The sequence below is a fragment of the Stomoxys calcitrans genome, chromosome 4, assembly GCF_963082655.1.
Source record: "Stomoxys calcitrans chromosome 4, idStoCalc2.1, whole genome shotgun sequence".
Classification (NCBI taxonomy): domain Eukaryota; kingdom Metazoa; phylum Arthropoda; class Insecta; order Diptera; family Muscidae; genus Stomoxys; species Stomoxys calcitrans.
In genome coordinates, this window is record NC_081555.1 from 1,824,900 (window position 1) to 1,850,019 (window position 25,120).

At 35.6% G+C, this 25,120-nt stretch overlaps 1 protein-coding gene across 1 annotated transcript; it reads right to left on the minus strand.

Moving 5' to 3' along the window:
* Window positions 1–2,391: 2,391 nt before the first annotated feature.
* B-h2 (homeobox protein B-H2) lies at window positions 2,392–25,104 on the minus strand. The gene is made up of 3 exons (XM_059367411.1): window positions 24,187–25,104; window positions 4,815–5,235; window positions 2,392–2,776 (listed from the first exon to the last, which is right to left on the minus strand). The coding sequence occupies exons 1-3, from the start codon at window positions 24,269–24,271 to the stop codon at window positions 2,557–2,559; spliced, it is 726 nt and encodes a 241-aa protein (XP_059223394.1). The 5' UTR covers window positions 24,272–25,104; the 3' UTR covers window positions 2,392–2,556.
* Between the last annotated feature and the right edge of the window lie 16 nt (window positions 25,105–25,120).

A 25,120-nucleotide genomic window follows, 5' to 3' on the forward strand; every position in this document is an offset into this window, starting at 1 on the left:
CCACTAAGGAACAGGGGAAACCTTCTCACATATCAATGAGTGCAGTCCGAATCAAGTTTAAGCTCAATGATAAGGGGCCTCCTTTCTATAGCCGAGTCCGAACGGCCGCTGTGCGACACCCCTTTGGAGAGAAGTTTTACATGGCAAGTACCTCACAAATGTTGCCAGCATTAGGAGAGGAAAACCACCGCTGAAAATTTTTTCTGATGGTCTCGCCAGGATTCGAACCCAGGCGTTCAGCGTCATAGGCAGACTTGCTAACCTCTGCGCTACGGTGGCCTCCCAATTTGAACCAAAAGTTCAAATCGAAGGACCACTTTATTTGGGAGTTATGTTCAAGTCGGAACAGATATGGCTCATTTGCAATCCACAACAATCTATGTCAAAGAGAAGAACCTGTAAAAAATTTTAAACGACAGATGGACGGACGGTCACGGTCCTGGTCACAAAGTTATCTCTTTTGCGGTGTCATGATCACATCTGGGACAAAATCCGGCACTGTGGATTCGACGACGTTGCCGGTTCCATCTGTATCCGTTGCTGCGGATTTGACAACGTTACCGATTCCATCTTGAATCCGTTACTGCGGATTCGTGTGCGTCTACTGAGACCGTTGCTGCGGGTTCATCGTTATATTATTCGTCTTCGGAATACAGAGGTGCTTAATCTGTGTACTATATAGACTTTTGCCTATCTCTATGGGGGGAATGTAAGCTTACTTGTGTTGATTCTTTTAAGTTTTTTCGTTTATTTAAACCTTCCTTATACTTAATGGATATTAAAATTTTAATGTAATATTTTTACTTGTATGGTTCACCCAGCTGTCAGTAGCTGATGAAATAAACAAATAAATTATAGGATAATGGCATCGGGCCCCACCGTTAGCGACATCTGCTGTAGTATGAACTTTTACATCATCGATATTGCTTGCTATTTCTATGCCAGAAATTTATGATATTTGCCATCAAATAGTTCACTACATACAAGCATGAGGTAAATAATGAGCTGAAAGTGTTGGATAGATGGATGTGTGGATGTCGATGGTCTAAAGATTCCGACGATCAAGTGTCCCAATATACTTTGTGTCACATTTGACAGCTCTTTCACGTTCTCTGCACATGCCATTGCAATTTACGATAAGGTCAGAAGTAGAAGCAAGGTCCTTAAGCCACTTGCCGGCAGCACTTGGGGTACTGACAAAGAAACCTTGTTGACCACATACAAAGCAATTGACCGGTCTTTGTTGGGAAATGTCACGCCAGTGTGGTCTCTTCAACTATGTGACACGCAGTGTAATATATTCCAATATCGACATTAACTAGCTTCTAATGTATCCTTGTGTGTGTTGTTTTTGACGACTAATCTTTTCCTAATCTTCTGAGTCTCTACGATCATCAGTTCCAATCACGAAATTAATTGATCCAATTCATTTGTTTGTTGAACCTGCTTGAATCACGAAAATGATTATATGAAAAACTGTTCTATTACAAAAATAGAAATATTTAAGAAATTGATTCGATATTTTTTAAATTCCAATTAATGGATCTAATAAAGGTAAACATGAATGATATTTATTGTAAATTTTCAAAAAATGTATTTTGAACAACCCAACTTTTAACACTAAGCATTCAAGGACACTGTTATTAATTAAAATTTGTTTGTCAAGGAATGGGAATTTTTTTTTTAAATCTTTCAACCTTTTTTACATCTATACAGAGTATCTTGCTTCAGATATCAAAACTTATTCTTGACATCCTCGTATTTCCAACACACTCTCAAGCCAAAGACTGCCATCATTATCCATCATAAGCTGTCTTCACTCTATACTTCCTCCATCTCTTCTCTGTGAAGTATCATCGTTTTATTTAAAAAAATAACAAATGTTGGTATTTTGTAGCTTTTATGTGCTTGCAACGGAAGTCAAAAGTGCTGTAGTCTATCACTAATGAGCAGATAATCGACATTACAATGTTTTTGATTCTCTCTTCTGCAATAGTAGCCATGGGGGGTTAATATGAACAGCCCCAGGGTTGGGGTGGGTGTGGCTGGCATATTGGTATAAAAGTTTCAATGACTCCTTGAAACGACCCCACTCAAAGTCATGTAATCATTATTTTTATGTAACGGCTGTTATTGAACGGCGGGGAAAATTCAAAATGAACGTTGTTGGTTGGTGGTTTATTGATGGCCAGTCAGAAATAAGGCAGGTAAGGTTGGGATATGGGATAGAGAGGCCTGAAGTGTGTTCTTTGTTTCGAAGTCAAGACCAGTTTTAAACGCTTTATTATAGATTTCAAAATGAGAATCGTAGTAAAATCTCTGAAACTAAGAATGCCTTTAATCATTTTACAGATTTTTTTCGAATGATTTTCTTATTTATTATTACACTCTATTTTTTTTATTAAATCAAATCACAAATCAAAATACATATTCGTATTGCACATTGCTGGCACTGACTAATTCTTCTATATACAAAACATTAAAAATTAATTAACAAATATTTATGTATTATTTATTTTGCGGGCTATCAACATTCCAAAGGGAATCGCTGTTCTCTTACAGAGGACATCCATGAACATAGCCAACATTACGGAAAAGGGCCGCCGCTGCAGCAGATGTGAGAAAATTGCAGGGATTTGTGGTATTGAATGTTGATAGACCAGGAGGGCAGCAGCCCAAGGGATTTCCCGATCCATCGGCTACATATTCTTTTTCCATGGTAGCTTGATGTCTCAGCTGCTCCAGACGCAATTGATTTTGACGTTTCCATTTTGTTCTAAAAAGAGATGAAAATAAAAAGAAAAAACTGTTCAGAACTCAGTTTAAATCAAGATTGAAAGGAATGGGAACGATCTGTTTTTTGTTTTGTCCAGCAAGTTAGCCCTGTAGTGTCAAAAATTGGGAAGTGGTATAGGTTTGTTCTTGTCTCTTGACCACGTTCAGGGATGGTTAGATTAGGTTGAAAGAAATGAAGAAGTCTATTTTCTGTCTCACACTCGAAGGCATACACCTGCAGTGGAATTTTCTAAGCTGTTTAAACGAAAATTGTTTATCATTTTTCAAGTTTTTTTGCCTGTTAGGGCAAGATCATTAAGTTTTAAAATTTTTGTTTGTTTCTCTTTCGGGGCGAGCTCAATGATCGGAGATGTAAATGGAAAAGGAAAGCCAAAGACAGCAACATACACCAACCACTATGGGACGCGTTTAGTCTTTAGTTAGAAGACTTTTCAACCATATTAGGTGTGATGGCCTCAAGGGCCGTGCGTTGGTATGTTGTATTTGAATCGTATTAATTGCGAAAACGCATCTATGATACAATTACCACATTAACCAAGCTCGTACTTTTCGCTGTACTTTTTCCAATGCATTTATTTTTGTGTAATGGCAGACATTCTGTCTGTGGTAAATTACACTTCTTCCGTACCACACATGATTTTGTTCATCTGTTGGAAGTTTGTATTGATGACTTCGAACGCTAAAACAACGGCAATGGCTCTCGCTGTTGCTCCGTGTGCCCAGGTTCGAATTCCGGCCGGGCTCTGCCGAACTTTTAATTTTTCAAGTTTTTTTGCCTGTTAGGGCGAGATCATTAAATTTTACAATATTTTTTTTGTTTCTCTTTCGAGACGAGCTCAATGATCGGAGATGCAAATGGAAAAAGAAAGCCAAAGACAGCAATATACACCAACCACTATGGGACGCGTTTCGTCTTTGGTGAGAATACTTTTTAACCATATTGTTTATTTAAAGAGTTAACAGAAAAGTTAACGACTTTGGTATTCAGTAACCACTTTTAACGATAATCGCCATCGTCTATTCGTCAACGAATAGAAAATCGTGAAAATTATCTATTTGGGGCTTTAACGAAAGAAAAGATAGTTATTTGTAATGGTTTTTAAATATTTTTCTCTTGTTTTTCTTAAAACATTTTGGATACGTCTCCTGAATAGATAAATAAGAATGGCAGCGTACTTTTCGTCATGTGAAAATATTTCATTTTGTTTTTGGATTTATATACGTCCAACTTAGACAATAACAACAAAAACTATTCAAAAAGTCATAAAAATGTGGTATAGTGATCGGGATTTCGGCCTTATCAGAGGTCTCATCAGGTTGTTTTGCCACGAAAAGGTGACATGCTCCCACCTACTAACTAATTAGTAGAAACTTGCCCTTCAAATAAAACATTGGGTCTTATTGGTTAACTTTATTTACAGCGCCGTCAAAAAAGCCAACTTTTCCTCAAAAATACATCTAGCATGAAGAAATTTGTGTGCGTGTGTGTATACGTGTGAGAAAATGAGCAGAGAATATGCGAGAAAAATATAACAACAAAGAGAATGCAAACAAAAATCTGACATCTTAATACCGTCAAACCTGGCCGGCTGTCAGCAGTTTTTCGCGTGAGACCACCTTATTAAATCCACCTTGCTTGCTAAACGATGTTCGCTATAAGTTAGACAATCGCAGTACTCGTTCCGCATATGTGTCGTTTATTTTGAGAAATAAGTCTTTTTTACTTCCTGTTTTTTGACGCATCATGCAGTCCCTCATTCGATTACAAGCCTCATACCCTTCCACTCGGTTCCCCATATGTAAATAATGAACAAGTCAAACCTAAATAAATTCCCAAAATGAGCGACAAAAGTATCCGTACGGCCTTAAGTTTAAAGAGACTCTAAAGAAATCTTTATCATAACCATTGCCCACAATAGCATTCGATTCTCCAAATGGCGCTTGTCGCCCACTGTATATCCAACCTAACACTTTGCATTAAAAGCGTTAAAAGTATGGTACATCCGAATGGTACTTACCTCCTATTTTGATACCACGTTTTCACTTGTGTCTCTGATAGATTTAGAGTCTCCGCCACATCACTGCGATCGGCTACACTCAAGTATTTTTGGCAACGAAATTTTCTCTCCAAATATGCCAACTGGGCATGTGTGAAAGCTGTGCGTCTGCGTCTAGGCTTTCGGCCACTCTTTACCAAATTCAGTTTGGAGTCGGAGAGAAAATTTGAATGTGATGGTGTCTGTGAAGGCCCACTGGATGGAGCATCGGTTTCATTGTGGTAGGGCGAGGAATCCAAACTAGATTCATTGTTGCTTAGATTGAAATGGCCATTTGTCATGGAATTTCCACCGCCACTGTAGTGGCAATTCAAGGCTTCCGAATCGGGAGAAGAACGATCCTCAATGTCTATATCTGAATTGTTGTCCGACAAATCGGATTCTGCAAAAAGAAAAATAAGAATTTTTAGTGCATTTTGTTGTTTGCCCTGTCTATAAAAAGTCGATTCACATGCCCTTGATTGCTCAGCTTGTGGTGTACCACGTGTAAACGCTTAACCACCTACAAAGCTTTCAGTAAAAAGAATTTTTTGGGTTAAAAATAATAATTTGCATTGAACTCCCGTGTTGAGCTCGGTGTGTGGCCGCATAACCCACTCATTGTAATCCTGGCTATCATTAGAAGATAATTTTTACAATTCCCATTCAATGCTAATGGATACTCAAGTGGGCGTTTGTCGACGTCTAACATAAGGTTCTCCAGGCCACTTCGCTTATAACTTATTCTTCATTCATTTGTGCAATCAATGTCGAAACAGAAGGATGAGTAGAACACAATCATCTTCAGTTTGCGCATCACTTTATGCCATTGTGATGGAGTGTTTTGCAAAACCGCATGCATGCAACATGAAACTTATTTGCCAGGGGATTTCCTCGAATCATCAGCACACGCCAGTCAAGCAAGCAGGGTGTATGTAAAAATAGTTTATAATTGTGTTATTTTTATCGTAGTCCTCATTTTTGTATCCTGTCTACGGCCTTTGGCAGACGGATGTTTTGCGTTGCGGCAGCTCTAATCGAGGACACAGCTGGAATTATTATGTTCACGTGTATGACAATACAAAAAAAAAAAAAAAAAAACACGAGAAAAAAGGTCAAACGTGTGGAAAAAACTGAACTTTGATTGTTATGACGTCTTCCATCATCAAATAGCTTTGGAATCTGTTAAGGGTTTCTACCATTTACAAGTAAATATCTCTGGCCAACTGTGAGGAGTTTTGTGTGTAGGATGAACTGATTGTGTCTTAATATTTGGCTTTGTCTTCTATTTGGCAATTGCTCATAATTAAAACTTATGCCAGTCAATTTTTAATTCAGTTGGCAAAAAAAATATTGCCAAATTTGGAAAAAAATGGTATGCACAAACTGAAGGTTATTTCTGCATAGAGTGATGATATTAGCGCAATACAACATCATAACCGAACTTTATTTCTGAACCAATGCTAATGCTCTTTCCGTATAAAGCAGCGACGCCCAGCCCCTTTACGGCAGCGATGTCCAGCCCCTTACGGTAGCGTTGATGGCAAGTCACACGTATTCTTTCAGTCGTTGCGACAGCAACGAATGACCATGCGTAGGGGTGTACGCATCGTTTTTTTGTTTTTATTTTAAAAACAATAATTTTTATTGATAAAACGCTTGGAAGGTCTAAAAACGTATTTAAATTTTCTTAGTTTATGTTTATTTTTGCAAAACATTTGAATCATTAAGTAACAAAAATCTTTTTTGTTATATATTGAGAAAATTAACAAGTAAAAAAAGACGTTAAGTTCGTCCGGTCCGAACTTTGGATACCCGTGGTGGGTATCCAAAGTTCGTATATATGTAAACAACCTTTCGTCATAATACGGTGAAAAATGCATAATTAATGCCTCATAGCAGCTATATCGAATTATGGTTCGATTTGGACCAAATTCGACACGGATATTGAGTGGTCTATTAAGTACAAGTCATTGTTCATTTCATTTTGTAGAACAAAATATAGGTCTTTTTGGTAGCCATATCCAAATATAGACCGACCTGAACCCTATACGACACGGATATCGAAAGGCCTAACATAAGTCACTGTGCCAAATTTCAGCGAAATCGGGTTATAAATGTGCCTTTTTTGGGTCCAAGACTTAAAATCGAGAGATCGGTTTATATGGCAGCTATATCAAAATCCGAACCCATCTAGGCCAAATTGAAGAGGGCTGGCAAAGGGCCTTACACAACTCACTATCCCAAATTTTGGCCATGTGGGGCAATAAATGCGCCTTTTATGGGTCCAAAACCTTGTATCGAGATCTGGACCGATTTAAGCCAAATTGCAGAAAGTTGTCGGAGGGCCCAACGCAACTCACTGTCCCAAATTTCGGCGAAATCGAACAATAAATGCGCCTTTTATGGGCCCAAGACCTTAAATCGAGAGATCAGCCAATATGGTAGCTATATCCAAATCTGGACCGGTCTGAGGCAAATTGAAGAAGGATATCGAATGGCCTAACACTACTGTCAACTAACTGTCCCAAATTTCAGCAAAATCGGATAATAAATGTGGCTTTTATGGATCTAAGACCCTAAATCGGCGGACCGGTCTATATGGGGGCTATATCAAGATATAGTCCGGTATAGTCCATCCTCGAACTTAACCTGCTTATGGACAAAAAAAAAAGAATCTGTGCAAAGTTTCAGCTTAATATCTCAATTTTATAAAGACTAACTTTAGCGTGATTTCAACAGACAAACGGACATGGCTAGATCGTCTTAGATTTTTACGGTGATCGAGAATATATATACTTTATAGGGTCGGAAATGGATATTTCGATGTGTTGCAAACGAAATGACAAAATGAATATACTCCCATCCTTCGGTGGTGGGTATAAAAATATTTTAAGAGAGTATTCCACACATACAGTCACATCATCATTTTGGGCATCGCTGGTATAAAGCCAATGCGTTTTGCAATTCTTCAGTAAGCGTATTTGCATAAGTTTTGCTGACAAATAAAAATGTTTATTTTTCGATCATTTTGAAAATGGGTATCCGCTTATATGGATATCCTAAGACTTCTGCAACATCAGTGTCGTAATGAGTACGTTTAATGTCAGCATTGTATCGTTACATTGCTAATGCTGAATGTTTTTAAAATTATTGATTCAAATTAACTGGATTTTTTTTTTTGGGCATAGGTTTAGGTTAGATTTTGGAACTAAACGTGGAGGTTCAATAGCAACAGTTTCTTTGAAGCAATTAAATATGAGACATTGTAGTCCTCAAAATGTTTTGTTTTAAAGTAAATATAATTTGCCATTACTCCAATTAGATTCCCATATTCTCACGTCAAAATAATGAAAAAAAAAATTTTCAAATAATTGCTACTTGACTTGACAACAAAGTGAAGAGGTGATTCCCATTTAATCGCCAGGATAATTCTTGTGCTTGTACATATGTGAATTAAATTGATTGGACGTGACTTTTTTGGAAAATTCTTTAAGATGATTTCCTCTCTAGGCTCTCCCCATCGCTTCTTCCACGTGGCAATCAATGCATGCATGTTTAAGGATTTACAGCAGCAGTTATTCATGCTCACATTTGAGCGGTAAGGACACACATGTCTGAAGTGTTGTTAAAGGTTAAATAACAGATTTTTATTTTCGTTTTTTTTTTTGAGATATGTGAATTTATTTCGCAATAATGCTTTGAAATGGCCCAACAAAAAGGGGTGTTTTTGATGCTCAAAAGAGGTTACATGTTAAAAAGCCTTTCAATAAACATATGCAAGGGGAAGAAATCAATTGGCAATCAATTTATTGTGCTATTGAATTGAGGCATGTGTGTATTGTTTTAAAAGGATTTTCTATTGTCAATTTCCGATACTTGAATGTTTTTGACTTTTGTTTAATGTGGATATTGATACAATATGTTCCGGATATTTGTATTAAAACTTCCGATATCTATGAATGGCAAAGTTGATCCCAATAATATGCAAAAATTATTTTTAAAACAAAAGTCGCTAGTTTGTAAAGTAGACTAGGTCTTGATCATATAAAAAAAAATGTCAAAGCAATGTTTGTATATTTATTTATATACATACATAAATTTAAAGGGGTCTGACTGCAAACTAAAAGGGATATATAAAACTCAAACATTTTGACGAAATTCTCAAATTTTTAGAACTTGTTTAGAAAATTAGAATTTTCCTTAGGTTCCAAAAAGGTTAGTCGTGAATTTTTCAATGTTTGTTTATGGTAAAAACTTTTGGAACTTTGTCTGTGGTAAAGAATGTTTTTTAAGCCAAAATATTCTTTGCTTACAGCATGTTTACATTGAAATTTTGATGATCTGGATTTAACTAAATCCCAAAAACAAATCCTGTCCATTTACACTGGGTTTTTTGGGGATTTAAGAGACATACACAAGCGTACATGCGTATACATGAATGTGCATATCACACACATGCATACACAATTCTTGAAAACAGTTGCATATTTTGGTACTTAAATCGATTATTCAGTCATGAAATCGGGTTTATTTGGGATTTAAAAATAAATCCTGCAAAAATGAGATTTATTTTTGTGTGCTAAAACTTGCAAAAAAAAAAACACAGAAATTAGCACTTACACCTTTAAAAGGCCATAATTGGGAATTTAATGAGCAATGTAAACGTACATTAAGGTTGGTGGTATATTCGTATTCCGCGTAAAATTGTCGTGACTACCTTTTATACCCACCACCAAAGAATGGGATATATTCATTTTGTCATTCCGTTTGCAACACATCGAAATATCCATCCATCCTATAAAGTATATATATTCTTGATCGTCTCAAAAATCTAAGATGACCTAGCCATGTCCGTCCATCTGTCCGTCTTTCTGTTGAAATCACGCTACAGTCTTTAAAAATGGAGATATTGAGCTAAAACTTTGCACAGATTCTTTTTTAGCCCATAGGCAGGTTAAGTTCGAAGATGGGCTATATCGGACTATATCTTGAAATAGCCCTCATATAGACGGATCTGCCGATTTTAAGTATTAGACTCATAAAAGCCACTTTCATTATCCGATTTTGCTGCAATTTGAGACAGTGAGTTGTGCTAGGCCACTCGATATCCCCCTTCAGTTTGGTCCAGGGCGCTTTTTTGTCCGATTTCGCTGAAATTTAGAACAGTGAGTTGTGCTAGGCCCCTCGAATCCCTCTTGAGGATGGCCCAGATCGGTCCAGATTTGGATATAGCTTCCATATAGACCGGTCTCTCGATTTAAGGTCTTGGGCCCATAAAAGGCTCATTTATGATTCGATTTCGCAGAAATTTGACACATTGCCTTATGTTAGGCTTTTCGACATCTGTGTCCTACATAGTTCAGATCGGTCTATATTTTGATATAGCTGCCAAAAAGACCAATATTGAACCAAAATTTAACAGTGACTTGTATATTTGAATATACCTGTTATGGGTGCATAGATAATGCATTTGTAATCGGACTATGATGATAGGTTGTTAACATATATACCCGAGGTGGTGGGTATCTAAAGTTCGGCCTAGCCGAACCTAATCCCTTTTTACTTGGTTAGATAATAGATTTTGAAGCAAAAAACTTGCTGATTTCATAGAGGAGAATATTCCCCTATAACTTTTGAATCAATTTTAGTATAAGTATTATGTTGTCATTGAGATTTTTGTCGTGTTTCAAAAAAGTAATCGCGAAAAATTGTGTTTTCATAGTACATAGTACCAGCCTTACATGAAAAAATGGTTTGTTTACTTTATTTATCACTTGTGTTTCTTCCATTAGCTACAGAGTGTGTGCGTAAGAAGACGTCAGCCAGCAGTCAGTATGGATAGGAACTCAGTGGTGAGCAATGTTTGATAATATTTTGCGCCATAAAAAATATCCATGTTAATAAAGGGTGATTTTTTAAGAGCTGTATGAAAGTTTTGCAAAAAGAAAAAACACATAAAATTCAGAAAAATGCATGAAATCTTTATTTGAATCGATAGTACGGTCTATATATTGTAATGTTTGAAGAATATTTCATGCAATTGATAAACATGACTTCGCCTCAAATGGTTCATCCACTTAGTCCAATTTTGGCATACTCTTTCCAACATTTCAGCCGGTATCTCACGAATGAATGCTTCAATGTTGTCTTCCAATGCATCAATTGAAGCGGGCTTGTCTGTTTAGACATGAGCTTTAACATAGCCCCACATAAACTAGTCTAAAGGCGTTAAATCGCATGATCTTGGCAGCCAATTGACCGGTCCCGGACGTGAAATAAAATGTTCACCGAACTCGTCTGCATGTGGCACCGTCTTGTTGAAACCACATGTCATGCAGGTCAACCTCTTGTATTTTGGGCAAAAAAAAGTTGGATATCATTTCACGATAGCGCCCAACATTCACAGTTACGTTACGTTCTCTTTGGAGAAGTACGGTCCAATGATGCCACCAGACCAAAAACCGCAACAAACTGTGACTTTTGATAATAAAATTCAATAATTTACAAGCGTTGTTGGTTTGTAAGACGATTCATGGTTAAAGTAGAGACCAAACTGAAGGTGTTTGATAGTAAAAAAAAATACGAAACGTACGAGAGTTCTTTAAACTAGTGTTGTCAAAAAGATACTAGCTAAAAAATCACCCTTTTTGTGCGAAAACAAAACAACAACTCACAACTAATTATTACATTGCTTAAAGCATAAGGTGTACAAAAAATAGCTTTAATTTTTGTTGTGTATCATACAACTCAAATTTATGTTGCAAAACTGATTTGAGTTCTTTATCATTTCGAACAGGCACAATCCCTTTTAAACTTAAAAAAAAATAGTTATAAAAAAATAGTTTTTCCTAATGAATATATACAAAAAACCAAACGAATCTCCTAATAACATGTTTTATTATCAGAAAAAATTATATTATTTGGGCAAAATTTGTATTCGTCACAAAATCTTGGATAAAGTTAACACAAAAGGTGCAAATTTATTGTACACAAACTCCTAACGTTTTTCACAAAAAGAAGTTTGCTTGTCAAAATTTTCTTTATGGCTAATGCATTATTTTTTTGTATTTAGGAATTATAAAGTTATAATCCGACACCCAAATGTGTAGTAAAGAGTTTTTGGGTCACTCTTATGCAATATGGCATAAGGTATATAAGATTCGGCCCGGCCGACCCTCCGCCATGGATCACATTTGTCAAGTTCTTTGAATGGCATTTTTAAATAGAAAAACACCAGTCATAAAAAACACCACCAATGGACCAAAATTTTAGGCAAATCGAATAATAATTGTTCAAAAAGATCAGGAGATCGGTTTTTATGGCAGCTATATCAGGTTATATACCGATTTAGATCATACTTGGAACAGTTATTAGAAGTCATAACAAAGCGACATGCGTAAAATTTCAACCATATTGGATAAGACTTGCGCCCTGTAAAAGCCCAAGAAGTCTAATCGGGAGATCGGTTTATATGGCGCCTTTATCAGGATATGGACTGAATTACACCATACTTTAAACACTTATTGGAAGTCAAAATAAAACAATTCATGCTAAATTTCGGCCAAATCGGATAAGAATCGCGCCCTCTAGAAGTACAAGAAGTCAAGACCCAAGATCGGTTTATATGGCAGCTGTTATGGAGCGATTTGGCTCATTTGCTGTCCCAACTGACCTACACTAATAAGAAGCATTTGTGCAAAGTTTCAAGCGCCTAGCTTTACTCCTTCGAAAGTTAGAGTGATTCCGACAGACGGACGGACGGAACGACATGGCTAGATCGACTTAAAATGTCATGACGATCAAGAATATATATACTTTGTGGAGTCATACACTCATATATCGAGGTGTTACAAATGGAATGACGAAATTAGTATACCCCCCATACAAGTTCTGTATAGAATCAAAAATGCTGAACCTACAATATGAGAATCAAATGAAAGGCATTTGAGAGAAGAAAATTAAACTGATATCCAATTGTTGGACCGGGTGTTTGGGTAGCCGCCCAACCCCCAAAACCCATCCGAACGAGACATATTTACTTACTTTGGCAATATGGGGTTCGACCTAATGGTGTTGTGGAGCAGAGCACGAAATTGATACGCTTTTTAGGGACTAAGTCTAAGGGTGCCCAGCCCACCCCAGCTAAATAGTTAAATATAAAAAAGAGATATCTGCTTTAAAAATGTTCAAACATTTTATTTAAGAGAAAAACAATTCTTTTTAACTACAATTGAGCAATAATTTTACTGTAATGTCTTTCTTATAACATTGTGTATATCACATTGTGAAAATCATAACTATCAACCCCATTTCAGGTGATAAATTAAAAAAGAAAGTTTTTAGTCTAACCACAGGATGTGTAACCAACCAGACCAATTAGTGTGACTGGCTTACCAACAAAACGCTTTAGGAAGCCACAGCAGCAAACAACAAATGTTAATATCTCGACACTTGTGCGACAACAAAATAAAATTGTAGTAACTGCAAGGGACGAATGAATTAAACTGAAAATCTGAAATAATTAAACAAATATCCCCAAGCGAAATATGCGTCAGACTTATACGTAGAGAAAAGTGCAAAAGAATAGGATATATGCGACTACTATAGGTACTATGCTACAATTATAATATATTCTATGTGAAAGTTAGTTATATACATGTATAACCTGTTTTCACTTCCATTAACACCGACAATCATATATATGTATATCGCTAAAGGCGCTACTACACGGCATGTAGATGTCTTATGACATGTCACTTTTTGTATGCACATTTATTTGAAAATGTTTGTCAAAATTGTCAATTTACATACGATTCATCATTTTTGCTATAACACATGTTTGTTATTTTCGTATGACATAACCTAAAAATTTGAGCAAAAGCAGATTTTTTTTATGCGTAAAAATTGTTAAAGTCTGAGAAAGCTGGTTAAAGCCTAAAAATGTGAAAACAATTTAATTTGTGGTTGTTTTCACTCGACTCACAGCTGATTTCTTTAATTTTTTTGTCAGAACGAAAAGAACGCTCTAATCGAAAAAAGTTACATGTGCTTTTTGAAAAGTGTTTTTCATATTTTAGTTTCGTTTGTATCACACGACAACTGTACAACTCAACATGTGGTAAATTTGACATGTCATAAGACAAATACATATCGTGTAATAGAGCCTTAATAGGTTTATTTGTGATGACAGTCTGATCTGTCAATAATATGTCACACTGTCATAAAACCATCTACTTCGGCACCGCCGTAAACGAAACGATTGACACCAGTTTGGAAATAAGGCGTAGAATAATACTGGCAAAACGATGCTACTTTGGACTAAGCAAGCAGTTTAGAAACAAGGTCACCTCTCGATAGACGAAGATTACACTATACAAGTCAGTGCTTGGAAAAAGATTCTTCATAAAATGAATAGGCCACTTTGCATTGATGGGGAGTATCGGCGTCGCATGAATCACGAACGGCATAAACTGTACGACGTTAGCGCAGTTAATCGTATGCAAGGATTTGCTCTGCGCTAGGTCATGTTGTCAGAATGAATAAAGAAGCTCCAGCAAAGTAGTTTTTTGAAGGCTATCACGGTGATGTACTCAAATCGGGACGACCAAAAGTCCTATGGAAAAATCAAGTGGTGATAGACTTCTCGAAACTGGGTGTCACAGTTTTTAGAAGGAGCGCAGAAGATCGTGGCGCTTGGAACGCTATTCTTAGTTCGGCTTATGGGACAAATGTTCTGTGATAGCCAATTAAAGTAATGAAAGGAAAACTCGCAAAACTAATTTGAAAAAAAAAAAAATTAAATTTCGTTCTGGTCTATTCATGGTCTGATGCACAGTGAAGATATTTGTCTTAAAATTTACTCTTATCTTAGCTTTTGACATTTATTGGGATATACATAAGTTAAGAAGAAATTACCGATTGTAGCGCTTTTTAGAGCGCTAAGAAAATATGTTAACAACTTTATAGGCAATTTGTCACGTACGGCATTCAAAAATAAAAACGCCCTTAATCCCTAAATGACAATTGTTTTGGGCTGCACTCAAATTCACACACCGTGTGAGAGTGAGAGAAAGCGTCGTGTGGTGGGAGAGAATGGGTGGTAAGGTTCTAAGTAGAATATGACAAGTGCGAAACGAGCTGTTTTTGTACAGTGAAATCATACGGCAATTAAAAATGTAAAACAACATCTCTCGGTTGACAAACACACACACAAGAACATATATATGCGCTCTTATACTCCTAAACAAAAGCATCCTTTCTAGTACATGTTAAGCGAAACACATCCTCCCATTCATTCATCCAAGAACTGGCCGCCTTTGGCATTTTATGTGCGGTTGAAAGTGAATGAGGAGAGCAAGTGTCTGTCCGTTTCCTTGTGGGTGGTATGCGTGGAGGAGAATGATTTCTGTGACATATCAGAGAAGATATGATGTTAATTAGTTTGTGAGAGTCTGTATGGATGTATGCATGTGTATTCGTATGCTGGGTAAAGTAGAGTGCCGAGCATATGAAGTAGATAAACTTGTGATGACAAGTATCTCACTTATCGTTCTCAACAATTAGCAACTATTTAAATGTTAAATATACGCAATTAGCTCGTATTTAGTTTATTTGTTTATGCTACAAATAAAGAGAATAATTATAATGCTATTCTTCATTAAGATTTTCATTTCGTTTTCGTTAAGAAGTCTTGAAGATTTGGAGCAGCTTTCATGCAATGAGTAAAATACATACAAATTATAGACTGTGAAAAAAGAAGAAGAAAAATGCTAATGGATTTATTCTATTATGTGAGTGATATGTCATATCTAGTCAATATATACTTTTGGTTTACCCTACAACAATGCGAATAGAAGCGCATATGAATTTAGAAGAAGAGGTTAGAGGTCACCAATTTTATTTTAATTTTCAAGTTGTTTGCCTGTTAAGCCTAGTATTGACTTCGATTTTTCACACGAACAACTGTAAAAACGCATTATAAAAAAATGGTGACGAAGATAATGCGAACACATTCCGTACAAGTGGCACTGGGTTCTATGAGCAAAATAGTAGCGACGTGTCGCTGCATCAGGATAAATTTCGCACAATTTTAATTGCAAATGTAATTAAATGCTCACGTTGGTATGTTGTACTTATTCAGAATTCATTGCGAAAACGCCTCTATGATATAAATACCACATTAACTACGCTCGACAACATTGTCTATTAGCTGTACCTTTCCCAATGCATGTGTTTTTGTGTAATGGCAGATTTTTTGTATACAACAATTACACTACTCCCATGGTATACACATGATTCTGTGCATCTGTTGGAAGTTGTATTGTTGGCTTCGAACGCTAGAGACAACGGCAACGACTCTCGCTGTTGCTGTGTGTGCATAGGTTCGAATCCCGGCCGAGCTCTGTTGAATCTTTTCATTTTCAAGTTTTTTTGCCTGTGAGGGCGAAAATCAGTAAATTTTACAATATTTGTTTGTTTTTCTTTCGAGACGAGCTCAATGATCGACGGCTTAAATATCAAAACCTTATAAAATTTATGCTTTTATTCACCAATTGTCAATTTTTTCTCAGGCGAAGGTTATTCACAGTCTCATTATTCATAGTTTCGGTTGCCAACGTGAGGTTGCAGCCTAACATTGGTAACCTTAGTGTGGTTTCAACCAAAATGGTCTAGTAGAGATCATACCCTTTACAAAGAAAGAAATTTCAGATAGGTTTCGTACCCTAAGTTCACCCAAAAAAATTAATAATTTGAGGCATTTTTAGAAGATTTTGGCATCTTTCTTAGGAAAAATAGATTCAGATACTCTATGTTACATTTCAATGTATTTTTTTTTTCTTGTTAGATCTCTTGGATACTCTCCTTTCTTAATTTCTGTCCACAACTTTGGTTTCCACTTTTTTGGTTTTCCGCAAACCACATTTTACTTTTTGCAAGTGTGTTTGGCACAACTATCCTGTTGGAAGACCCAAACCAGCGGCATTTCACACCGGGCATATGGTAGGCACATGTTGGGTTGCATCCATGATATTTTTCATCCAATTTAATGGTCCCATGCTTTCCACACGCAAAACAATAATTAGTTTCACATAGAGGAAATAAAGGAAAGGAAAAACATTAGATTTTGTTTATCATAAAATAAATGTTTTTTTTTTTTTTCGAGAAAAAAAGAAATTGTGACGAGTACAATCAATTTTTTGTCGATTCTAAATAGTTCTCTGTTGGTAATTCAAAATCTTTCGTTTATTTCAATGCTATGATACACAATATATTAAAAGTCTTCAATTTTGACACAACTTCATTATAGTTTTGTATTGTGATTTGCTGTATTCCGTATGCTATAAACAAATCAAAACAAAAATACTTATGGGAGTTGTTGTTTTTTTCGCACATTTAAATACCAATTTTGAGATGAATATTTCTATATTGCTTTAATATTATCAAACAAGGTATGTGTCTTAGAAATGCCTTGATGTGTTTTCCTGTACCAAGCAGCCATTTGTCCGTTTTTCTAATGATTTTTATCATTTACGCACATCCGCACTCGACTGAACTGGCCAGCAAAAAAACAGGGAAAAAATTTTATGAGTGAGAATATGGCAATACCAGTGACGAGCGCACAATTGCAATTATTTGCAAACCCATAGGCTTGCTTGGGATTTTTTTTTGTGCATGTACACAGTAATGTGTAATGGAGTGAGTAGGTTGCCTTCACTGGGCTATATTAGATACCAGAAATGTTTCGTCCTGTAAACAAATAATCCTTTTAGGCTACCGAAATACTTCCGCTATTAAAGAGTTTTTGGTTTTACAACAAAAGAAATGTTCTTTTACCGTAGGCGAAGCTCCTAAAGGTTAGTTACGTTCAATAACCCTAGGTTTATGGTTAACGTTTGATATGTTGAAGCGAAACATTACAAGGTTACAATAAAAGAAAAACTTCGAAATAATTGAACTCATCCGTGCAAATAACTTTTTGATATTTCTCACGGAGGCACTCTATATGAGCTTTAGCAAAAGTTAATCTTCTAGCTATGTGTTTAGCGGAAAGAAGGGGAAACTTAGTTTAACTATACGCGTTCAAATTGTTGCTCCGAGTATTAATATTAAGAAATTTTCTTAGTTCCTCGGTAAGCATATTAATCTCTCTTTGGATTTTCGAACCCAGCGATCCTTTACCAGAAGAATGACAATTAGTTTTCAACGACATGATATCATTTAAAATTTGAACGTAAGAGCGTTAAAGATCATTTTGTTTGCAACAGTCAATTAATTTTCACATATCCCAATAAGATTTTCCATTAGATACCAGCTTTTTGATCAAAATTTGGGTTTTCATCCGTGGGGTGCTTTTCTTGTCTAAATGGTGAACATTTTCATCATAACACTTTCTAATTTGTGTATTTATTCAATAAAAAAACGCGATTTGGGAGACAAACGTCATGTGGTACTATTATTTTGACTGCGGTAATATTAATACCAACATTTCATTAAGATTTTCATTTCGTTTTCGTTAAGAAGTCTTGAAGATTTGGAGCAGCTTTCATGCAATGAGTAAAATACATACAAATTATAGACTGTGAAAAAAGAAGAAGAAAAATGCTAATGGATTTATTCTATTATGTGAGTGATATGTCATATCTAGTCAATATATACTTTTGGTTTACCCTACAACAATGCGAATAGAAGCGCATATGAATTTAGAAGAAGAGGTTAGAGGTCACCAATTTTATTTTAATTTTCAAGTTGTTTGCCTGTTAAGCCTAGTATTGACTTCGATTTTTCACACGAACAACTGTAAAAACGCATTATAAAAAAATGGTGACGAAGATAATGCGAACACATTCCGTACAAGTGGCACTGGGTTCTATGAGCAAAATAGTAGCGACGTGTCGCTGCATCAGGATAAATTTCGCACAATTTTAATTGCAAATGTAATTAAATGCTCACGTTGGTATGTTGTACTTATTCAGAATTCATTGCGAAAACGCCTCTATGATATAAATACCACATTAACTACGCTCGACAACATTGTCTATTAGCTGTACCTTTCCCAATGCATGTGTTTTTGTGTAATGGCAGATTTTTTGTATACAACAATTACACTACTCCCATGGTATACACATGATTCTGTGCATCTGTTGGAAGTTGTATTGTTGGCTTCGAACGCTAGAGACAACGGCAACGACTCTCGCTGTTGCTGTGTGTGCATAGGTTCGAATCCCGGCCGAGCTCTGTTGAATCTTTTCATTTTCAAGTTTTTTTGCCTGTGAGGGCGAAAATCAGTAAATTTTACAATATTTGTTTGTTTTTCTTTCGAGACGAGCTCAATGATCGACGGCTTAAATATCAAAACCTTATAAAATTTATGCTTTTATTCACCAATTGTCAATTTTTTCTCAGGCGAAGGTTATTCACAGTCTCATTATTCATAGTTTCGGTTGCCAACGTGAGGTTGCAGCCTAACATTGGTAACCTTAGTGTGGTTTCAACCAAAATGGTCTAGTAGAGATCATACCCTTTACAAAGAAAGAAATTTCAGATAGGTTTCGTACCCTAAGTTCACCCAAAAAAATTAATAATTTGAGGCATTTTTAGAAGATTTTGGCATCTTTCTTAGGAAAAATAGATTCAGATACTCTATGTTACATTTCAATGTATTTTTTTTTTCTTGTTAGATCTCTTGGATACTCTCCTTTCTTAATTTCTGTCCACAACTTTGGTTTCCACTTTTTTGGTTTTCCGCAAACCACATTTTACTTTTTGCAAGTGTGTTTGGCACAACTATCCTGTTGGAAGACCCAAACCAGCGGCATTTCACACCGGGCATATGGTAGGCACATGTTGGGTTGCATCCATGATATTTTTCATCCAATTTAATGGTCCCATGCTTTCCACACGCAAAACAATAATTAGTTTCACATAGAGGAAATAAAGGAAAGGAAAAACATTAGATTTTGTTTATCATAAAATAAATGTTTTTTTTTTTTTTCGAGAAAAAAAGAAATTGTGACGAGTACAATCAATTTTTTGTCGATTCTAAATAGTTCTCTGTTGGTAATTCAAAATCTTTCGTTTATTTCAATGCTATGATACACAATATATTAAAAGTCTTCAATTTTGACACAACTTCATTATAGTTTTGTATTGTGATTTGCTGTATTCCGTATGCTATAAACAAATCAAAACAAAAATACTTATGGGAGTTGTTGTTTTTTTCGCACATTTAAATACCAATTTTGAGATGAATATTTCTATATTGCTTTAATATTATCAAACAAGGTATGTGTCTTAGAAATGCCTTGATGTGTTTTCCTGTACCAAGCAGCCATTTGTCCGTTTTTCTAATGATTTTTATCATTTACGCACATCCGCACTCGACTGAACTGGCCAGCAAAAAAACAGGGAAAAAATTTTATGAGTGAGAATATGGCAATACCAGTGACGAGCGCACAATTGCAATTATTTGCAAACCCATAGGCTTGCTTGGGATTTTTTTTTGTGCATGTACACAGTAATGTGTAATGGAGTGAGTAGGTTGCCTTCACTGGGCTATATTAGATACCAGAAATGTTTCGTCCTGTAAACAAATAATCCTTTTAGGCTACCGAAATACTTCCGCTATTAAAGAGTTTTTGGTTTTACAACAAAAGAAATGTTCTTTTACCGTAGGCGAAGCTCCTAAAGGTTAGTTACGTTCAATAACCCTAGGTTTATGGTTAACGTTTGATATGTTGAAGCGAAACATTACAAGGTTACAATAAAAGAAAAACTTCGAAATAATTGAACTCATCCGTGCAAATAACTTTTTGATATTTCTCACGGAGGCACTCTATATGAGCTTTAGCAAAAGTTAATCTTCTAGCTATGTGTTTAGCGGAAAGAAGGGGAAACTTAGTTTAACTATACGCGTTCAAATTGTTGCTCCGAGTATTAATATTAAGAAATTTTCTTAGTTCCTCGGTAAGCATATTAATCTCTCTTTGGATTTTCGAACCCAGCGATCCTTTACCAGAAGAATGACAATTAGTTTTCAACGACATGATATCATTTAAAATTTGAACGTAAGAGCGTTAAAGATCATTTTGTTTGCAACAGTCAATTAATTTTCACATATCCCAATAAGATTTTCCATTAGATACCAGCTTTTTGATCAAAATTTGGGTTTTCATCCGTGGGGTGCTTTTCTTGTCTAAATGGTGAACATTTTCATCATAACACTTTCTAATTTGTGTATTTATTCAATAAAAAAACGCGATTTGGGAGACAAACGTCATGTGGTACTATTATTTTGACTGCGGTAATATTAATACCAACATATTAGAATATACAAACAAATGGAATGGGATGTAATGTGGGCAAATGCTTAAGATTTCAAAAGATAGCATAATTATCTATCTTCGCTATAATACGGAACGCAATAAGAAATATTTTAATGCGTATATTATACATAAGTATGCAGGTAACATTAAAGGTGCTATTATTTTGACCGGCACTGTAAATCTGCTTATAATTGGTCAAATTTTGAACTAGAATTATGTTACAACATTCAATTGAACTTGGCATCCTTTTGAATATGCATAATCTATTTTAAATTTTAAAACAAGTAAGAGCGTGCTAAGTTCGACCGAGCCGAATCTTATATATCCTCCACCATGGATTGCATTTGTCGAGTTCCTTGCGCGGTAACTCTTTTAGGCAAACAAAGAATTATGGATAAGAATGGTTATGCTATTGGAGCTATATCAACTTATAGTCCGATTCAAACCATAGATGAATTGAATGTGGAAGACCATAGTAGAAGTCATTGGGTAATATTTGAGTCCGTTCGGATAAGAATTGCGTCTTGTAGGTGTTCAAGAAGCATAATCGGGAGATCGGTTTATATGGGAGCCGTATCAGGCTATAGATCGTTCCAGACTATTTAAAATATGTATGTTGAGGTCATAAAAGAAGTCATTTTACAAAATTTCAGCCAAATCGGAGAAGAATTACGCCCTCTAGAGGCTTAAGAATCCGAGATCCCAGATCGATTTATATGGCAGCTATATCAGGTTATGTACCGGTTAGAACCATACATAGTTCAGTTTTTGGAAGTCATAACAAAACACTTCATGCTAAAATTCAGCCAAATCGGATGAGAATTGCACTCTCTAATGGCTCAAGAAGTCAAGATCCGAGATCGGTTTATATGGCAGCTATATCAGTTTATGAGCCGATTTGAACCATACTTGGCACAGTTGTTGGAAGTCATAACAGAACATCTTGTCCCAAATTTCAGCCAATCGGATAAGAATTGTGCCCTCTAGAGGCTCAAGAAGTCAAGATCCAAGATCTGTTTATATGACAGCTATATCAAAACATGAACCGATATGGCCCATTTACAAGCCCAACTGACCTTCATTGATAAGAAGCGCCTAGCTTTAATCCTTTGAAAGTTAGCGTGCTCTCAACAAACGGATGGACATGGCTAGATCGACTTAAAATGTCATGAAGATCAAGAATATTAATTCTTTATGCGGTCTTAGACGAATATTTTGAGGTGTTACAAACGAAATGACGAATCTAGTATACCCCCATTTTATGGTGGAGGGTATAATAATATGCATATACATAAGCACGACGTTAAATTAATTTATAAGTAAAGAAAAACTAGTTGAAACCCGAAATAACATTTTATATACCAAGAATGAAAGATATCGTCAGTGTAGGTAAGTTTAGGTTGAAAAGAGGGTGTGGATATTGATCCGCCCCATGCCATCGTCAGGGTAAAAAACTTGATATTTGTTACAAATTCTTACAAAAATTTATCCCAAACAAAAATTTAATCGTAAACAGAATTTAAAGTTTTTCAGAAAGAAATTTTACTTGGCGAAAATTTCTTTTTTGTGTAACAAATTATTTTTTGCGTGTAGGTGGTGAAAATTGTTATACCCACCCCAACACAGATAAGTTTTGAGAATTAAGAATGAAACAAACAGTAAATTTCAGGATACCGAGTAACTTATACGAATGAAGCTTTTGAAGAACATTTGGAAAACCCAGGAACCGTCGGTGTAGTGGGTTTATCTCTTCTAGACGCATTACTTTCCATTTAGATTTGAATGATATCTTCCTTTTTTGTTTAAATTTTTAGCGTTATGCTTTTGAGACTATCTTATTTAAACAAATTTTTATAGACCATTTTTAAGTTGGTAAACATACACAGAGAGAAATGTTAATCGCTACACGCAAAAAAATGATTCATAAACGAACTTTGTGACGAATTTATTTATAGAGCAAAATGTGCACAGAGGAAATTTTTGTTGCCTTCCGGTTGGCGCCGTTATGTGCGAGGTGTTTGTTTGTGCTATTATAAGTACCAGCATTTTCACTTTCTGAGTGTAAATCCACACACTATCGCGAACCTCCCAATACTGGCAGACCCATTGAAAAAAGGAATATGAGGGTTTTTTAGCTACACTATCTACCAAGTGGAAAAGAACCAAATATAAACAAACCAAAATAATCACCTTTTGGTGTAACAAATCCTCTTTTGCTGTAAGCGAACCATTTTTGGCTTAAAAGAATTTTTTTAATTTTTACGTAAAAAAGTAATCCTTTACCACTGGCAAAGTTCATAAAAGTTTTATCATTACCGAAGTGACTTTAAAATTAAAATGTAACAAACTCACAAATAACGTTAAAAAATGGAGGGAAATGTTGCACAGTTACTTTAAAAACAATACTTCCCCAGTAAATCAGAATTCTTTGTAGCCAAGATATTCGAAATGTTTTATTTTTTTGGTTGTACCTTAAGAAAGGATGGTATTGGGTTGCCCAAAAAGTAATTGCGGATTTTTTAAAAGAAAGTAAATGCATTTTTAATAAAACTTAGAATGAGCTTTAATCAAATATACTTTTTTTACACTTTTTTTCTAAAGCAAACTAAAAGTAACAGCTGATAACTGACAGAAGAAAGAATGCAATTACAGAGTCACAAGCTGTGAAAAAATTTGTCAACGCCGACTATATGAAAAATCCGCAATTACTTTTTGGGCAACCCAATATATGCGTTACAAAAGTTACATAAATAACATAAAATATATATATTTGTTTGTTGTTTCCTTAGGTGTCAATAATGTGCTTGTGAAACTTAAATATTGAGCTGTATTTGCATTAGAGAAATGTTCTCATTAAGCATCTGTATGTAAATGTTTACTAGTATGTAACACTCCATATATATTTTCTTGAATTGAACTAGGGCACTACAATGCCTCAGCTTCAGTGTCCACTTGTTTGTAACTTATAACTCATATCAGGCCATTCTACCAGAAAAATTCCGTTGTATTTTTAACTTTACGATTCTTACCATCTTCTGGATGCTGTTGCTGATGGTTGATTAAATCCCCCAAAAGATCTCGAATTAAAAATGATTTTGAGTTCTGATTGTGCATTGCAATTTTAGTAATTTAATTGGTAAAGGTTTTAATTTTTTTAAGTTATTATTTTTTATTGTTTTTTTTCTCTTTTTTATTCACTAGTTTTTATTGTTTTTTAATTGCCGACGGTTGAATAGTGAAACCGAATATCTAAGGTTTAAAAACAAGATTTCTTTTCTGTTCTGTATTATCCGTAAATTGTTGAGGTCGCAGCCACGCGAAAAGAACAACTGTCTAACACCGGAGACGTTAAATCTTTTAACTTAGAAAAGCGTTGTGGCATTTCGGCCCACCGCAAACAGAACTTGGGATTGGATGTCCTCAAAAGTTAAACAACGCTAAACGAATTACAAATAAACACTGACAGTTATGGCAAGACGGACGCCATAAACTCCTTGGTGGCGGCAGGATAAGATGCATTAATAATTGCTGAGCTGCCAGCGAGCATATGGAGATGCGAGGGTAAAGATTAAATGCTTGCTAAAATGCGATTATATTCATATTTACACTCTCCCGCACACAGATTTGCTTCTTGCACTCTCCTTCTCTTTCTCTCACGCACACATACTCTGATAAATGTATGGTGCAAATTAACGGTAAATTGCCGAACCAGAAAGCGTTAGCCATTTTGTCTAAGCACTGTACGGCATCTTCCGTTTCCTACATCTGTTTATTTGTTTGTGTATATTTGTGTTTAGGCTGTTGTCTCTTTCACTCTCGTGGGGTAGCGAAAAAAGCTTTTCGTCGTAGGGCTGTATGACGGGTGTGCTATACTCTATGAGAGAAACCAAAGGATGGGGGTGAATGGTGTGTGCTACACAGCCAAGGGTGTTTCGAAGGCTGGAATTTTATTGGTTGTTTCAT

Bases quoted from the DNA above. Each gene is read 5' to 3' on its own strand.
- B-h2 (XM_059367411.1), bottom strand. From the start codon at position 24,271: ATGCACAATCAGAACTCAAAATCATTTTTAATTCGAGATCTTTTGGGG. The intron at 5,236-24,186 runs GTAAGAATCGTA...TTCTTTTTGCAG, and splicing joins GCAACAGCATCCAGAAGATG to AATCCGATTTGTCGGACAAC. The intron at 2,777-4,814 runs GTAAGTACCATT...ATCTCTTTTTAG, and splicing joins ACGTGGTATCAAAATAGGAG to AACAAAATGGAAACGTCAAA.